Source organism: Plecotus auritus (genome assembly GCF_963455305.1).
Source record: "Plecotus auritus genome assembly, chromosome: 7".
Lineage (NCBI taxonomy): Eukaryota > Metazoa > Chordata > Mammalia > Chiroptera > Vespertilionidae > Plecotus > Plecotus auritus.
Window position 1 is genome coordinate 145,798,615 of NC_137774.1, and position 19,109 is coordinate 145,817,723.

Below are 19,109 nucleotides of genomic sequence, written 5' to 3' on the forward strand. Positions count from 1 at the left end.
TAGGAAAAAGATTGGAAAACAATATCCCCAAATGCATTATTTAGAGATATTGACACAAAAAATGGTTTCTCTCTCCTTCTGTATCCTTCTCTGTATTTTATATTTTTTCTTTATTGTATATCTATTCATTCCATAATAGGAAAAATAAATTTTATTTGAAGAATGGAGTTGAGCACTTTTCTAATTTCTCTCTTGGAATCAATTTCAAACAAACAATGCTTTCAATAATGAAAATTTAAACACATGATATACCTCAGTTTTTCATTGTTACCATGTTTATGGACCTCAAGCACTTTGTAGTGGGTTCATTTTCCATTCCTTAATCCCCCTACTGCTTTACGAAATGTAAATATTAGAAAATAATGGGTTTTTTTCCTCTCATGTACCATGGATTGGCATTTCTGTTCAGATCTTCATGTGAACTCTAGTATACACATGTACACCTGATATCTATTCAGTAACAAGCACAGAATAAGAGCTGAGGTATTTCCAGAGATATGGTTTGACATTGGCTCCCATCCCTCAAATGAAACTGCCCATTTCAAACTGTTCTCCCAAACTCTTGAGCATAATTGATCTCTATCTAGTGTTTAATTTCCTGTTGGCCTATTGTACAATTTTCTGCGATAATAGCAATCCAGCTTTTCTTTTGAATATGATGAAAATATTTTTGTGACACATTTTTAAATTAATTATGCACAAATTCCCATCTAGATATGTGGAGAATTATAATAATTAGCCAGGTGATTATTTTTCCCAAACCAAAGGAATAAAAGGTGATGGCACTAATTGTAATTCATTCTGAGATGTTTGCTTTTCAAAACTGTTATCACAAAGAAGAAAGCAAGCTTAGAAAATACTTCTTGGAGAAGCCTTCCAAAAACATTACTACTTAACATGTGATTATTCTGTGAACAAACTCATTAAAATAACTTATGAGAAAATAATCATAAACTAGAGAAAATAAGCAAGTTTATTTTGATAGCTTATTTTGATCACTAATCCTTACTAAACACTCTTAGCTACACCAGTACTTTGTTAAATTCCTGTCCATGGGATCCTTGTTTTAGGACATTTAAATGATGAAAGCGTCTGAATGGGAACATGTACATGCTTATACCAAAAAATAAGAGTAGTGTCTTAATGACACTGGCTCTGATGTAGTTGGTTATCCAGGGTACAGTAGATTTCTTGTGTGTTTATAATCATGAGATACAAATAGAATAGAGAGGTATTTGGCTTATCCCTGTTAAGCAGCTTAACTTAAAACTATCAGAAATAGACACCTATTCTATTTTTAAAATACCCCTAGAAAAGGTGTTTCCACACCACTATATTTAGTTAAGTTTTTTTTGGGAAAGAAAACTAATCCAAATGTGTATAATAAAAGTTGGGAGGCTGTTAATAAGCTTTATTAATTCAGTTTCTTCTGATTTGAAATGTGAGATAATTAAAGGATTAGCTAAAATTTTATTCAGGAAGGGAAAGTTTATGAAGGGACAGTATATCATAAATGAGGCATTGGAGGAATATTTAAGCTACTTAAAAATAATTATTCAAAATAGGTTATTTTAAGGTAGTACTTTAGCAGTGGTATATCTAGAATTGCTGCAATTATGAATGATTATTAAAAAGTAATTAGTTTCTACTATGCAACAATTTTTATTTTGCTTGAAACTTTCTGTAATTCCTAGTGTCTATGAATTTGATCCTTCTTCTAACACAATCAGTCCAGATTTGTGAGGTTGTGTTTTATTTCTGGAATTAAAGAATACTGGAATAGAGGAAATAGAATGTCTTGGAGAAAAAATTAAATTTCAGGCCAACATTACTACGCTGAATTAGGCTCTACATAAAGAATGCAGATTCTTCTAGAATGGGCTACTTTGGAAAGAGATGCTAGGGAAGATTTTTGTTTTTTTTCTCTCACTACCAACTAATCACCCTGTTACCTCTCCCCCTGTGCTACTGGTCCAGCTAAAGGCAATTGAAATGATGTTTGCTTACATTCCCCCATCATTCATTGCTTCTATTCTAAATTAAATGTAATAAGTAGGAGCTGTGGGGAAATTAGAAGATGAAAACCAAGATAGGATGGCACAATTCATAAAAATCAAATGGAAGCAGTAAACAAAGGTGGTTTAACAATAAATGTTTATTTATATTTTGGAAAAACAAGTAATTGATTAAAGCAAACTTAGCATAGCTTACTAAGAAAAGCCAAAGTTTTGTGGTACTAAAAATATTTATTGAAAATTGATTGTGGAAAAAGTAAATTTGATTTCATACAATGACACTTGCAAAAGTATTCTCGTGGTTTTATTCATAATAACCCAAAATGGAAATAATCCAAATATCTTTTAATAAGAGAATGGATACATTCTTATGTATTCATATAGTGTAATACTACATAGCAATAAAAAGGCAAACTACTAATATACACACCAACATGGATGAATATTAAAAACATGTTGATTGAAAGAAAGACACAAAAGACTATATCCAGTATAATTCTATCTATATGAAGTTTAAAAGCAGGCAAAACTAATGGTTGATTATAGAAATCAAAATGAAGGTTACATTCTATGAAAGGGAATATGGGAGCCTTACCTGGTGTCACAAACGTTTTATATCTTGAATTTGGTAATGTTTACTTGGGTCTATGCATATGTACACTTAAGGTTCATGTACTTTGTGTTAACTCTCACTAAAAATGAGTTTGATTACTATTATTTAGTAATATATCATGTTAACTTAACGTAGATTGTTAAAATAAAACCAAATCATAAGCCCATCTTAAGTCAAGATATATCAGAATAAGGGCATGCTAGGTTATTTTCTAAGATTTGTATATTATATTTTACTCAATAAATGTATTATCTGTCCAGCTCCCTCTAATATGATACCTGTTTAATAAGATTGATGTTTCACATAATGTGTGTTTTTCCCCCACTAAAATTAAAGAAATAAATATACTAAAATCTCAGTTCAGACAAAAATGTGTCTTATTTGAGGAAGAGTGCCCCCATTTGACAATTATTTTATTTTCCAGGTGGTTTGGGAACATTCCATGCCTTTCTAAATACAGCTGTCCATGTAGTCATGTATTCCTACTACGGACTATGTGCACTGGGACCAGCCTACCAGAAGTATTTGTGGTGGAAAAAATATCTGACATCATTACAGCTTGTGAGTAATTAATTGTCTTTAAAACAATATATAAAACTAAACTAGAATCATTTGTTTTCCCTGTGAATTAGGATATTAACTAAAAAAGAACAAAGTTTACAATACAATAAGGATATGAAGTGTCTGGCCTCTATATGGTATCACATGATTATCCTTTTTATCTTATTTAAACTGTTGTCAGGAACGTTATTGAAAACAAAGCATATTTGGTAATCAAGAGGCTTAGACAATTAAATTAAAATGTGTATCCATATGCCATCTTTATACTATTTTGTATATTGATATAAAACTAGAGGCCCAGTGCATGAAATATGTGCATGGGGGGCCCTCAGCCCAGCCTGCACCCTCTCTAATCCGGGACCCCTCAGGGGATGTCTGACTGCCGGTTTAGGCCCAATCCCACAGTCAGACATCCCTCTCACAATCCAGGACCGCTGGCTCCTAACTGCTTGCCTGCCTGCCTGATTGCCCCTAACCACTCTGCCTGCCTGATGCCCCTAACTGCTCCCCTGCCTGCCTAATCACCCCTAACTGCCTCTGCCTGCTGGCCTGGTTGCCCCTAACTGCCCTCCCCTGCTGGCCTGGTTGCCCCTAACTGCCCTCCCCTGCCAGCCTGGTCATCCCTAACCGCCTCTGCCTTGGCCCCCGCCACTGTGGCTTTGTCTGGAAGGACGTCTGGATGGATGTCCGGAAGATGTCCGGTCTATTTAGCATATTACCCTTTTATTAGTATAGGTACACATTTATGATCAAAGTAATCTCAAAGTTATGTGAACCTCATTAGGCATAATATTAAATTAGAAGTTAGAAATGTCATATTCTAGATAAATGATCTTGAGGGGGTATAACTTTGAGGGAATCATGAGCCTTCCTGTGTGCCTGCCTATCTAGTCCTCACATTTCTAAGTCTATTTTCCTCCAACTAGGAAAAGTACTGTGAGGATTAAAGTGCTACAGTGGTGATATATATATATATATTCTCCTAAATAATCAAACATAAGAAAATGGTGAAATAAATTATTTTCATTTCTATGTTGGAATATTACAAAGTCATGAAAATTATTTACAATTTCTTTCTTTTTAAGCATTCCCCTCCTCCCCCCATAACATACATTAGAGCACTGTCCTCAAGTAAACAATGTTCAGAATTGCAGAGGCACTCAATTTAGACCTAATAAGACTTTCCAAGCATTAATCCTAAAAATACATGGTATACAATTTTTCTGAAGAGTGACCATAGGTTGAGATGCTGATTGCTTTACATTTTATCTTCTATTAAAAGAATAATTCTATGATCCTCATGTTTCCAGATTTATAGTCTATAATAATGTAGTGTTATATTCTGCCAATAACACTAAAGAGAAAGTGTGAATTTAGGTGTAGACAGCCTGTTGAAATTCAGATTCTATTAAAATCCTACAACTTGTTAAATGAAATTTGGCATATTTATATAATGTGTTCTTCCAGGTGAGAGACTGATATTTTAGTCTGTAAGGATATTAAATCAATATCAGAGTATATCCTTACAGAATTGTTTATTGTATTTTAAATTGGCAACACCCTAAATAACCAATCCCAAGGAAATAGTGCAATACATTATTTTAACTCCTACTTTGGAGTATTATGAAGTCATAAAAATTACTCACAATTGCTTTTTTTTAAAGTATACTTTTTGATTTTAAAATAACATATGCTCATTGGAGAGAAATAAGAACATCAATGTAAGCAAAGAGAAAAACTATATATAATTTCACCACTCAGGGAAAATCAGAGCTGACATTTTATTTTATTCTTATCTAGCTTTTCTCCTCTATGCATATATATGTATACCTTTTGCATGATTTGTATTATACTGCATGTAATATTTTGTATTAGGCTTTTTTTTCACTTAACATACTCTTAAATATTGTAAAGACTTTTTAGCAATGTGGAAAAAACTTATATAGAAAGAAGAATAGATTTTTGTTCATTATTATTTCACATGTATCAGTTATACACAATCTCATCTGCATAGAATGTGGAGGATATTGCTTAGGCTTCCTAAGGTTTCGTTTCTTTCTCTGCAAAATGAGAGGAATAACTCTAGCTACTTTAGGAAAGTCATAGAAGTTCCTTAACATAATGCAAGGAAAGCTGATGATGATAATAAAAGAAACTATGTGAAAATCTTAACTGCAGTGATAACTGGATGAATTGTTATTTATTTTTATTTATAGATTTTTACTTTTCTAAAATTTCTACACAACACATGTTGCCTTTTAGTAAGGGGAAAAATATATTAAAAAAATCTGGATATATTAAGTGTCCTTCTTAAGACTATGTAGATTGTTCTGGAACACAGAGTCTTTGGGCATCACTAAGAAGGTCCCCAAAACTGTCTCACTCAGTCTCTGGCAAACAGTATATATTTTTATCTATAACAGTGGAGGACAAATGGCAGATATGAGGAATCAGACATGCCTTCGTGCCTACAAAATTGGTGGGGCTCTAATTAGAATGTTTTTATTTCCCCAGAATTGAAATACCTAGTCTAACAACAAACTATTTGAAATTGAAACTATCTGAAATATTAGGCCATAAGGTAGTGGTCCCATGAGCATTTCATCAATCAAAGACTCACATCAAAGACTTGCAGAACACTTCCCGGGTTAGTTCTCTGAGTAGGAAAGGGCGGCTGCGTTGCCCAGCAACATAGCATAGGTCCTCTGGAGTTGTGCAGTTTGGTGGGACTGAATAGTGGTTCCAAATCCTCATCTGTATTTTAACACTGTTCCACCCACTATCACTCCCATGGAGGCTAGATTGAAAGATGAAATTCCCTATCCAACAGTAGCTTGGAGGTGGTTGGAGAGTGTTTAAACGTAAGTAGCAAAGAATGCATTAAATAATTGCTCCATTGTGACTCTTCATATCTGAACAATATTTTTCATTCTTTCATCTGTTAGGTCCAGTTCATTATTGTCACCATCCACATAGGCCAATTCTTTTTCATGGAGGATTGCAAGTACCAGTTTCCAGTCTTTCTGTACATCATTATGAGTTATGGGTGCATCTTTCTGCTGCTCTTTCTCCATTTTTGGTACCGTGCTTACACCAAAGGTCAGAGGCCACCCAAAACTGTGAACAATGGAATCTGCAAAAACAAAGATCACTGAAATTCAAGTACAACATGAATCAATGAATGAGACTGATATCTTGTCTTCCTTGACAATCAAGAGATATTTCCATGTGCAGTGCATTTTGTATATTTTTCAAAAGCAAGAGCTTGTATTTTTATGATAAGTTATTGGGATTTCTGATATTTGAGAGCCTATACTCCCAGATAACAGAGTCTTCTAATAATTAGAGCCTAAGGCAGCCCGTTTTTCAGCTGCTTTTAAACCTCATCTAAAGATTTTATTTAATACATTTTGTTACACTAAAAGGATCATGTGAAATAGTACAGTACTTTTCAAAGAAGTTCAGTATAAATGAGAAATATCACTAGATATTTTGAGTACAGACAGAGATCCATGCTGTACAGTGGATTCCTTCTGCCAGGTCTGAAAACCTCGAACTGTGGCTTTGGCATTGTAGCTTGTTGACTATACTCAGAAGACACTATGTTTATTCTAGAGTTAAATTCCCATTCTAAAGAATTAACAAAATGAACATTAAGTGAATGTTGGGTAAGTTGTCATTTAAAACCACTAACAATAATTTTTAATGGATCTCTTGAGTAGCTGCCACCAGTTTTGCTGATAAGACTTTCTCACAACCTTTTGTCATATGAAGTGTTTAGAAGTAACACTCCTTTCAAGGAACACATTGATGCACTTAATGCTAAGGTTAAGTTAATATTTTGAAAACAGGTGATTTTTTTCTGATGGCTTAATGAGCACTCTGCTATTACTGTCTTTCAATTGTCTTTGTATGTTTCTGGAAAGAGGTGAATTTGTCAATGGAAAAAGTACTGTATAGTCCTAGCCGGTTTGGCTCAGTGGATAAAGCATCAGCCTGCAGACCAAAGGGTCCCAGGTTTGATTCCGGTCAAGGGCATGTACCTTGGTTGCAGGCTCCTCCCCGGCCTGGGCCCTGGTCAGGGCTCCTGCAGGAGGCAACCAATCCATGTGTTTCTCTCATATCAATGTTTCCCTCTGTCTTTTCCTCTCTCTTCCACTCTCTAAAAATCAATGGGAAAATATTCTCGGCTGAGGATTAACAAAAACAAAAAATAAAAATAAATAAATAAAGGTAAATAAATGTTTAAAAAAAAAAGAAATGAAAAAATACTGTATAGTTCACTGGGAAAAATCTGTTGTCTGTTGTATCATAATGTCACTTTCTTATATGGTCATCATTTAAAAGATTATCTTGGTTAAATATATATTGGTTAGATGTGTAAATGTTCATGTCATTAATATATTGCAGGTACCCTTAAATCATAAATGATTTTAGATTACCCATCACAGTTTCCAGAGATGTTTTAGAATGGCTTATGAAGCAATTGGAGGCAAATGGTGATACAGAGATTATCCAGGGAAGATTTAGTTACATGAGTGTTTCTCTCAATAGAGAGAGAGAGACTACATAGTAAGTATTGTAATGGATATACTGCATGAAAAAATATTTTCTAGATTTATTAACAGCCTGCATTTTTTCAAACTTATAAATTATATAATGAAGGACCAAAATTCATTTTGCAATGTTTCATTTCTTTAAAATTGCTACTTTCTAAAATTCTCTTATTCTTCAACAGTAGATTTTTTTTTCCAAGAAACACAAATATTTGGACATTTAAAATTTTTCCTTATAGCTTGTTTGTTCCCATTATATTTATACTCAATTTTTGAAGGACAGCTTATGCTTGTATTACTTTAAACCAGCGGTCTCTAACTGGTGGTCCGCGGACCACTGGTGGCCCATGAAGTCTGAAAGGTTGGCGACCGCTGGTTTAAGGAAACCATTGGAGCAGTGGTTGCCAACCACTGGTGGTCTGTGAGGTCCGAAAGGTTGGCGACCGCTGCAAACAACTAGTCCTTTCGGGCCTCAGTTATTGTGTGACACACAGTGATACTTACTGTACAGCAAAGTCTGAGTGTTGACTCACTGTAAGCTCCTCTAGTTCTGTGTCTTCCCCCAGTCTGTTAATCTATACCATGGCCTTTTCACACTTACCCGGTTCATAAGGTTATGTGCCTTTAGTGACCTTTAATGACTTCGCTTGCTTACAATATGAGAAGATGAGGGTTGAAAATGGGGGGAAATTAATATTTTTAAAAATAAAGAATAAAGAACAGGAGAGCAGAGCTAAAAGAAATAACAGATTTAATTTACTTCTCTGAGAGTCTCAGGATTCCTTAAGTGTTTTCTTGTTTTGGCTCTTCAAATCCAACTTGTGCTAAATAAAAAGGTGTGGTTGGTGCTGTCATATACTAGTACTCACACAATTGCCAAAGACCCCAGTAGGGTAAAGACCAAATGCAAGCAAAAATAAAAGAAGATAAAACAGGAGAGTTTGGTTTCTTTCCCTGCATCCTTTCTGACCTGCATTGTACGACCACTCTTAATTGCCCTGTAGTTTTTGAATGTTTGAGGTGCCTACCAGCTCACAGTAACATGTGATAGAAACACATTCTAAATTATACAAATCAAAGAAATTATGTTACATGAAAAATCACAGCCGGCAGAAACATCCTCTGTGTAAACATTGGCAGATAAAAATGCATCCACCGGATGCAGAATTTGTACAGTCAGTGTTTTTTATTAAAGGGCTTTGTGGGTTACAGAGAGTTTCTATTGGGGTTTCATCCCACTTTTCAGGATTTTATTGCCTTTGGATTTGCTTACCTAACAAAGAGCCCAGTTACAAAATCTAGTTTATGACATAAGTGGCTCTATGAATCCTTGAGAATATTGTAAATAAATATAAATTAAAAATATTAAGTATATAAGGGACATTGCAATTTTCCAGTCTTAATTAGTAGAATTCTTAGTTGAGTAGACTACATTGTTACCTAAATTATAAGGTTATGAGTTATATTTCTTCATATTAACCCTTATTTTTTCATGTTTTTAAAGACTGTGGAAAACTCTGGCTATTGTCAAAGTTTTGATTGTGTGTGTGTGTGTATGTGTGTGTGTATATGTATATATTATAATAAATTTGTGATGTTACATGTATGTGTATGTGTGTGCATTATAATATATTTGTTGTATTAAGTGTGTGTGTGTGTGTATCTTTCATTTGGATCCTAACTGCATATGTTTACATAGGTAGGTGCTTTTTAACCTGAATATTCTTTTAACCAAAGCATTTTACACATTTGTTGTATACGTGCCATGTTCAGACATTAGTGATACAAAAACACCTGTGACATCATTGGGGCCTCCTGGAGCTTAGCGGCTGACTGGTAGAAGAAATTATGTTATAGGCCAGTATATGATAGTTGCCATCTGAGTGAAAATCCTGTCACTTGGCAAGCAGGGAAGGCTCTATGAAGGAATTTGAATTTGAGTTCTGTGTTGAAGGTATACAGAATTTCAAAATGGGTGGTGGGTTAATGGGGAAGGTGTGCTAAGTAAAATGAAATAACAAAGCAGGGGGCAGGGGAAGGAAAGTATTAGAAAACTTGAGGGAATGGCCAATGAACCAAATCAAAGTGAGGCTTCCTGTAGGTGCTCCAGAGAAATGAGGCCGGAAAGGGAGGCGAGCTCTGACCTCTGGTACCCGTAGCTGCAGCAACTGGGCTGATTCTCCAGGCAATAGGAGTATTCAGTGGTTTGTGAGAGAGAAGAGGGGTGATTGAAGTGGTACCTTAAGAGGAGTCCTTTGGTGGGGTGGGATGGGGTTTTGGAGGGGCATGAGACACTAAAGCAAAGATAAATAAGTTTATTTTAAGGCTCCACCTTAAACATAAACAAAATCTGACTACTGGGCCCTGCTTATGTCATGCCTCGATTTCTGGATTAGTTTCCTTTCCGACTCACTGCTTCTGCCCTCACCTTCTTACAATGCATAGTCTAGGTCATATTCAAACATAAATTAAATCATGTCGGTCTTACTCAGAAGCCTTCAGTAGGATCTGATTTCACCCAGACAGATAAGAAAGAGCCAGAGTTTCTACAGTGGTCTACAAGGCCATCCATGAGCTGTCTCCCACCTGCCATTGTACCTGTGTCCTCACCTGTGACTCCACCCTTGCCTCCCTCTGCTCCACTCACGCTGGCCTCCTTGTGTCCACTGGACCATGCTAAGCATATTCTTATATTAGGGCCCTTGGCTTAGCTTTTGACTCTGCTTAAGGGACAATCTGGGACCGCTGGCTCCTAACCGCTCGCCTGCTTGATCACCCCTAACCACTCACCCGCCTGCCTGATCACCCTTAACTGCCTCTGCCTGCTTGCCTGATCACCCCTAACCACCTCTGCCTGCCTGCCTGCCTGATCACCCTTAACCACTCACCTGCCTGCCTGATCACCCCTAACCACCTCTGCCTGCCTGCCTGATCGCCCCTAACCACTCGCCTGCCTGCCTGATCGCCCCTAACTGCTTGCCAGCCTGCCTGTTCATCCCTAACCACTCTGCCTGCTTGCCTGATTGCCCCCAACTGCCTCTGCCTCAGCCCCCGCCGCTGCGGCTTCGTCCGGAAGATTGTCCGGAAGGATGTCCAGAAGGTCATTCAGCTGTCTGGTCTAATTAGCAAATTATGCTTTTATTATTATAGATTAATTTTAGGAGGGAGACAATAGAGGTAAAGTATTCTCATCAAGGGTGTCATATCAAAGGTACATGCTATCAATATGACTTTGCACTGTTGATGTTAACCTTGCTCACCTGGTTGAGGTAATGTTACTCTTTTCCCCCATCCTTTATTCTTTGGGAGGGAGTAACTGTGTACAGATACACTTAAGGATACCCCCTTGAGGGCAAACTATCTGCATAAATTATTTAGAATTCTTCTGTATGGGTAAGTTGCCTATTCTAGTACTTAATCACATATATTATTTATATTAGTATGGACTCATGAATATCTATTTTATACTCTAGGTTATAATCCAATACAGCTTATTTTATTGCTCACATTTGTCTGTTTCCATTAGGAGGTCTTCCTGTATCACTTTGACATATCCCCACTTACTTTCTGGCACTACAAGATGCTCCAGGCTCATCTTATATATTTCCTGCCCTAATCCTAGAATCAGCCGAATCTCCTAGGGGCCCTGTCTCCTTTGGTTGGAGAATGGTATTGGAAACCAAGAGCTGGAATTAGGTGTGCTAATTTCTACTGGAGTATCATTGCTCTGGGCCCTCTCAGCTGACAGAGCCGGGAAGATGTGTGTATGCTAACCAGAGTATAAACACATATCTAAATATATATATATATCTAAATATATATATATATATATATATATATGCGCCTAAGCCAGTGGTTGGCGAACCGTGGCTCGCGAGCCACATGCGGCTCTTTGGCCCCTTGAGTGTGGCTCTTCCACAAAACACCATGGCCTGGGTGAGTCTATTTTGAAGAAGTGGCATTAGAAGAAGTTTAAGTTTAAAAAATTTGTCTCTCAAAAGAAATTTCAATCGTTGTACTGTTGATATTTGGCTCTGTTGACTAATGAGTTTGCCGACCACTGGCCTAAGCGACTGTTACAACCGGACAACTGGTAGCTATGATGCGCACTGGATACTAGGGGGCAGATGCTCAATGCAGGAGCTGCCCCCTCGTGGTCAGTGCACTCCCACAGCCAACCTCCTGTGGCCAGCCAACCTCCTGCAGTCCCTCCCCCGGCCAGCTGGCCCCAATTGGCCCTGACTGGGCGAGAAGGCCCCGATCATAGGGAGGGACCCCACCCATGCACGAATTTGTGCACCAGGCCTCTAGTATTTCTATATGTAACTATATCTTATTAAGATAAATGAGTTCATATTGATATCTCCAAATGTAATCCATTACCTCATGGATCGTTCTAGCCTTTGCCTCTTGCTTGTCTATAACTCCAACATTGAGAAACCTGGCTCCCAACATCTGCTATCTATTTACTTAAAAGTTCAAGTCTAGTGTGCATGTAGAGTGGTTTCTGAATTGTTAACCCAAACCTCACTTTGTCAACTATAGTTCTTTTGTCTTCCATATGCAGACTTCTCTTATTTCCAGAATTACTTGGGTTAGTGCCTTTCTCCCTCATCTTCAATGAAGTTGTTTCATACACAGTATTTATAACACAGTTAGATTCTTTTGTCACATTCTACATTTCATCCTGGATCCTCTCACCTTCTAAATGATTTAAAATTTTTGGCCTCCTTTAAGGTTTACTCTCTGTGCTGTAAAGCTCTTTGAGTTTTGACAAATGCATGTGTCATATATCCCCCAGTATTTTATGGAACAGTTTCAATGCCCTAAAAATTCTCTGTGGTTCACAGGTACAAACCTTCCCTGGCCTGAACTCCTGGCATCCACTGTTCTGTCTGCCATCTCTATAGATTTGCCTTTTCCAGAATGTCATATAAATGTAATCATATATTATGTAGCCTTTTTAGATTAGATAGGTCCACTTATAAATATGTATTTAAGATTCTTCCATGTCTTTGTATAGCTTGATAGCTTACTTATTTTTATTTCTCAATCATATTTAATTTTTCTTTATCCATTTGCCTATTGAAAGACATCTTGGTTGCTTCCAGTTTGGGGGTGATTATGAGTAAAGCTGCTATAAACATTCACATGCTGGTTTTTGTGTGGATATAGGCTTCAAGTCATGTGGGTAAACATGTAGGAACACAATTGCTGCAGCGTTCTTTGCAGTGTCGTTCTGGTTTCTCTTCCTTGATAGCCCTATGGTGTCATGTGGACTGATTGTTTACATTATGGTACCTTTTATCCATATATTTTCCCCACATGTGCACTGTATAACTTTCCAGTTTTCTTCCTTGTACCATTTTGCAAAGTGAATCAAGATAAATGATTTTCACAATTCCCCTACCCATTGAAGAGTAATCAAAGTTGTCTAGAGAGAAAATTTAAACCTGTGATTTTTAAGAATATGTACCAGTTTTATTCCTACAGGCAAAGCAGTCTGTCATGCAATTCCTCATTTAAAACACATTCCCTTTGTCATTATTTACTTCTGCCACTGAGAGCACTTTTGCATAAAACTGCAATATATTTTGTCCTAGTCAAATCAAAGCCCTACCTTAAAGGAGTAGCATCTAATTTTTTGTCCCTGACTACAGGAGGGAAGGAAGCATTTGTTGCTGCTGGATGGTGATAGTGGTGGTGGTAGTGATATGTGTGACTGTCTTTCAGATATAGTGGACTCCTTCCCTACTTCGATAACTGTGCCAATTTCTTCCTTCTGGGCTACTACTGACTTCCTTGGACTGATTATGCAGGCTCTTCTTGGTCTTCCATCTGAGGGTGGGACATATAAATCTCCCAACTACATATAACTACTACTTTTGTTATCTGTGATTCACAATCACATTGTCATTTTTATGTAGGAGTCTTTGTTGTCATTTCTTAATAGGCTCTAACATTTCAGGGTGTAGACCTGTAACACAATTAACTTTATGTTTGCCTAATTCATTGTTATATGCTTACATATTTTTTCTTCTTTTTTTCCAGCTTTATTGAGGTATAATTGACAAATAGACATTGTATATATTTTAAGTGTGCAACTTGATGTTTTTTACACATTGTGAAATTATCACCAAAATCAATCTAATTAACATAGCTATACAATAAAGTATTGTTAACTATAGTCACCACGCTGTACATTAGATCTCCAAAATTTATTCCTCTTGTATAACTGAAATTGTGTACCCTTTGACCAGTATCTCCACATTTTCCCCTCCCCTCCCCCACTCCCGCTTCTGGCAACCACTGCTAACTCTCTGCTTCTATGAGTTTGACATTTTATATTCCACATATAAGTGAGCTCATGCATATTTGTTTTTCTGAGTCTGGCTTATTTCACTTACAATAATGTCCTCCAGGTTTATTTAGGTTGTCACTAATGACAGGATTTCCTTCTTTTTTTTAAGGCTAAATAGTATTTCATTTAATATATACACACACCATATTTTCTTTTTTAAATTAAATTTACTTTTTCCATCACCATTTATCCTCTCTGTGCCCTCTTCCACCTCCACCCACTCCCTCTCACTCTCTGCTATCACCACACTGTTGTCCATGTCCAGGAGTTCTCTCTTTCTCTTTTTTCTTTTCTCCTTTTTCTCAAACCCTTTTCTTTATCCATTTATCCATCGGTGGACACTTGGGTTGTTTCTATATCTTGGCTATTGGGAATAGTGCTACAAGGAACATGGGAGTGCAGACTCTTTGAGATACTGATTTTGTTTCCTTTGAATATATACCCAGACGTAGGATTGCTAGATTATATGGAAATTATATTTTTTAGTGTTTTGAGGAGTCTCCATACTGTTTTCCATAGTGGCTATACTAATTTCCATTTCTACCAACAATGTACAAGGGTTCCCTTTTCTCCACATCCTTGCCAACATTTATCTGTTGTCTTGTTGAGAATCGTCATCGTAATAGGTGTGAGATTGTATCTCATTGTAGTTTTGGCTTACATAATTTTTACCTTCTCTTTTTAGAATGAGAAAATAAAAGGAAAAAGATAATTTTTGTTAGTAAATACAGTATTTTCCCCTTTTGAGAATTTATACACCCAGAAACAAAGATTTTTAAATTGCTAGAAATAATTTTTATGTAAAGCATTTTATTCTTTAAACTGTTAGTGTCTTTAATCCAACTTGTCAAATTCTATTTTTTAAAAAACTAATTTTTGGAAGGAAGCTGATTCCCTTTAACATTATATAATAATAGTCTACCTAATGTGTTGTTCTGCGCCCCTCCCAACCCCCTGTTTTTGTCTTTAGCAGGGTGAAATAAACAATAAACAGCATTCATTTTTCTTCCACACAAAAGGAAAAAGAAACTTTAGATATTGTTATTGAATAAACAATATAGATAGATTTAAGTACTTCTAGTTACTTGGCTCTGAACTTTTAATAAAAAGTCCTGTCTCTAACTCACAGGGATTTTAAAATTGAAGAATGAAAGCTGCTAGTCTAAAACATATCTGTAACATCAGATTATAGAATGTTCTTTGATACATTAATTTTTTCAAATGTGTCCTTGTAGGGGATATGTTTTTATGGCTGTACATACCCAGTTGGCAAACATAAGACAATCTGGGCTAATATGGAAAAATGATATGGACTGTAGATTTAAATAACTTTTACCCTGATGCATGAAGTAAGAAAAAGGGCAGAGCATTACCTGGACTTATACTTAGACAGATGGTGGAATTCTTCAATATTGTGAGGGCAACGTTTCAATTCTTTCCCTCTAATTGTTAGTAATTGAATAGCATATTGATCGCTCACAGTTTCCCCTTTCCTTATTTTTATAATTCTTTTAAAGAAAAAGAGTTTGTTAGAATAAGGCAGAAATGTGTGGTGTATGCTTTTAGAGGCAATGGACAAAGGGAGGGTCTTCCCTCTGCCTAATTAGGGAAACTAGCAAGGAGAAGAGCACCCAGACAGGCAGGCATAGATTTTGTTGTAAGATGTCCTCTTTCTTTTTACAATGTTTACCATGTAAAACTCTCGGTGCTTGATTGATTGTAGCCATGCATGCACTGTGGAAAATAAACAATTTCATTCTAGTCCTATATAATAAAAGCTTTATATGCTAAGTGTCCAATTGTCCAGTTATCCGTTCAACCAATCAAAGTGTAATATGCTAATGATATGCTAAAGCCGCTCAACCCCTCACTATGATGTGCACTGACCACCAGGGGGCAGACACTCTGACTGGTAGGTTAGCTTGCTGCTGGGGTCCGGCTGATCTGTACTGAGCAAGATGGGCCGGATATGCCCTGGAGCCCTCCTGCATTCCCTCCCCTGCTGGCCAACCTCCCTTATCCCTCCCCAGCCCCAATCATGCACTGGTGGGGTCCCTTGGTCTGGCCTGCACCCTCTCATAATCTGGGACCCCTTGGGGGATGTCAAAGAGCCAGTTTTGATCCCATCACACAGGCCAGGCCGAGGGACCCTACTGGTGCACGAATTCGTGCACTGGGCCTCTAGTTTAAGTATAAAGTTAGGAAGAAGAAACTTAATTATTTACATTGTTTTTCCCCTTCTAATTCTTTCCCACCCAGTTTAAAAAATAACACAAGCTGGAAGTAGAAAATGTGGAAAACACTAAAAGTACAAATGGAAAATGAAATCTACTGTATTTTCTTCATCCAAAGAGATCTACTATTAGTATTTGTTATAAGTTTCAGGTAACTGTTGCAAAATAATGCTATCTAATAGTCAACCTCAAAATCTCAGTAGTTTACAACAGTTTTATGAGTCAGTGGGTTGGTTGAGCTGATTTTAGTTGGACTCAGCATTGTTGCCATTTCTTGGTTAGTGTAAATGTTTCGATGACCATAGTGGTACATATATCTTTACAAATTCGTGCTTTTATATTCTTCAGGAAAATACCCAGAAGAGGAATTGCTAGATTATATGCTTGTTCTGTTCTTAAGGTTTTAAGAAAACTCTATATTATTTTTCGTAGTGGCTGCACCAATTTACAATCCCACCAACAGTGTATGAGGGTTCCCCTTTCCCCACATTTTCGCCAACATTTGTTATTTCTTATTTTTGATAGTAGCCATTCTAACAGGTATGAGGTGATATCTCATTGTGATTTTCATTTGCATTTTCCTAATAACTAGTCATGTTGAACATCTTTTTCTATGTCTGTGGGCCATTTGTATGTCCTCCTTGAAAAATACCTATTCAGAGCCTCTGCCCATTTTTAAATCAGATTGTTTGTTTTTTGCTTAGTTGTATGAGTTCTGTATATATTTTGGATATTAACCTTGTATTGGAAGTGTTATTTGAAAATATCTTCTCCTGTTTGGTTGGTTGCCTTTTTGTTTTGTTGATGCTTTCTTTTGCCTTTTAGTTTGATGTAGTCCAGTTCATCTGTTTTTGCTTTTGACCTTCCTGCCTTTAGAGTCCAATTTGCAAAAATATCTCAGAGACAAATGTCCAGAAATGTAGTGACTATGTTTTCTTCCATGTGTTTTATTGTTTCAGTCTTACATTCAAGTCTTTATCCATTCTGAGTTAATATTGTGATGGTGTAAGATAATGATCTAGTTCCATTCTTTTGCATGTGCCTGTCCAGTTTTTCCAACACAGTTTATTGAAGAGACTTTTCTATCTCCATTGTTTTTACTTTTTTTCTTTCATTTATTTTTATTTTTCTATATCTTTAATTCCCATAATAAACACATGTATTTTATAGTGTAACAAAATTAAACACACACCCATTAAGATGGCTACTGTTTGAAATAAAAAAGCGAACAAAATAACAAGGGTTGGTGAAGATATGGAGAAATTGAAACCCTTGTGCAGCTGCTATGAAGAAAAGTATGGTTTTCTCAAAAAAATAAAAATAAAATTACAATATAATCCAGCAATTCCGCCTTTGGGTAAATACACAAGAGAATAGAAAGCAGGGACTTATGTTCATAGAAGTCTTCACATGAGCACAAAAGATCTAACCAAATTTCCAGCTCCTTTGCCATTTCTTCCCCTTCCTCCAGAGATTCACACCTTCCTTTTGAAGGCCTTTGAAATGTGTTTATTGGCTTTGTGTACCTTTGTGTTATTAAGCTCCTATTATGAACTCCATTCTCATTTTTGTATTTCTCTACCGGGTATAAAAGAAAAAAGTGAAACAGAGAGTATGGGGGAGAGCTAAGTTAGGGTGGAGACGGTTAATTAGATTCCCCATTGTCTAGAGAAATATTCAGAGAACCACAAAATGGGTGTGTGCTTGCTTTGGTGACAGGAAGTGACAGTGATATTTCACAGCCACTGCCCTAGAACACTATGTGCACTGCAGGAAAGAGCCTTCTTCCACCTGGAATGCTAACATGCACCCTTGCTCCAGCCAATCTTTTCTGCATCGGCCAATATGAATTTTAAAATATAGATTCAAGTATGCCTCTTTCCTGTTTAAGCCTTTCAATAGCTTTCCGTTGTATGGATGATAAAAACTGAAAACATTAACTTGCTCCCAAGGCTTGATGGAGTCAGTATCTGCCCAGTCTTCCAGCTACCCTAATAGCCCCTCTCCCTAGCTTTTGGCTGAATAAAGACCTCAACATTCTTTTTGGCTTCTCTAATATTCCAAGTTCCTTCTATCTGGAACCTGTTCAACTGACTATGTCCCTAGCCCTCTGCCACCACTGCCCCCAACATACACACAAATCCCTAATCCTTGAACTGATAACGCCTATCCATGTCTCAGATCTTAGGGATGCCTTCACAACTGCCCAGAGTATATCAGATTCTCTGTTGTATGCCTAGAAGTCAGTGCCTGTTTTTAGAGCCCACACAGTATTTTCAGTTAAACGTTTGTATGATCTAGTTCATACTTGTTCTCCCCACTAGACTATACTAGTAAGCTCCATGAAGGCCACGACTGCGCTTGTGCTACTTCAAGTTTTATCTTGGGTGCTTAGTATAAGAAGCACTCACTCAAAAAAATATATTTATTGAATCAATATAGAAATTGGTCAATATAAAAGATAAGGTGTATGTTCTGTAACACACTGGGTCAGGTGTTGGGGTATAGGAGGGTTAATTCATTTCCCCTGCCTGAGTTTGGAAAAGTCTTGGAGATAGATGCAGGAGCCAGGAAGGTAAAAATAAAAACTAGAACTGAAGAAAAATGGTATGAGAAATACCATTTCCAATGAAAATGAATGGAGCCTCCTTGGAGAAATGCTTGACTTCAGATTTGAAGAAAGATGAGCTTGAAACTTCTTGTGATAGAAATAAAGACACTACTTAAAGACTAATGGGATATACTGAAAGGACACAGGAGCTGGTTTCA

At 36.7% G+C, this 19,109-nt stretch overlaps 1 protein-coding gene across 2 annotated transcripts in view; it reads left to right on the forward strand.

Moving 5' to 3' along the window:
• The window catches only part of ELOVL7 (ELOVL fatty acid elongase 7), an 88,519-nt gene extending 80,661 nt beyond the window's left edge, over positions 1-7,858 (forward strand). For both annotated transcript variants that reach the window (XM_080680484.1, XM_080680485.1), the window contains exons 7-8: positions 3,053-3,189; positions 6,135-7,858. In XM_080680484.1, the coding sequence (XP_080536610.1) occupies positions 3,053-3,189; positions 6,135-6,344 (347 nt within the window). In that variant the 3' untranslated portion in view covers positions 6,345-7,858. The remainder of the gene's footprint in view (positions 1-3,052; positions 3,190-6,134) is intronic.
• Positions 7,859-19,109: the final 11,251 nt, after the last annotated feature.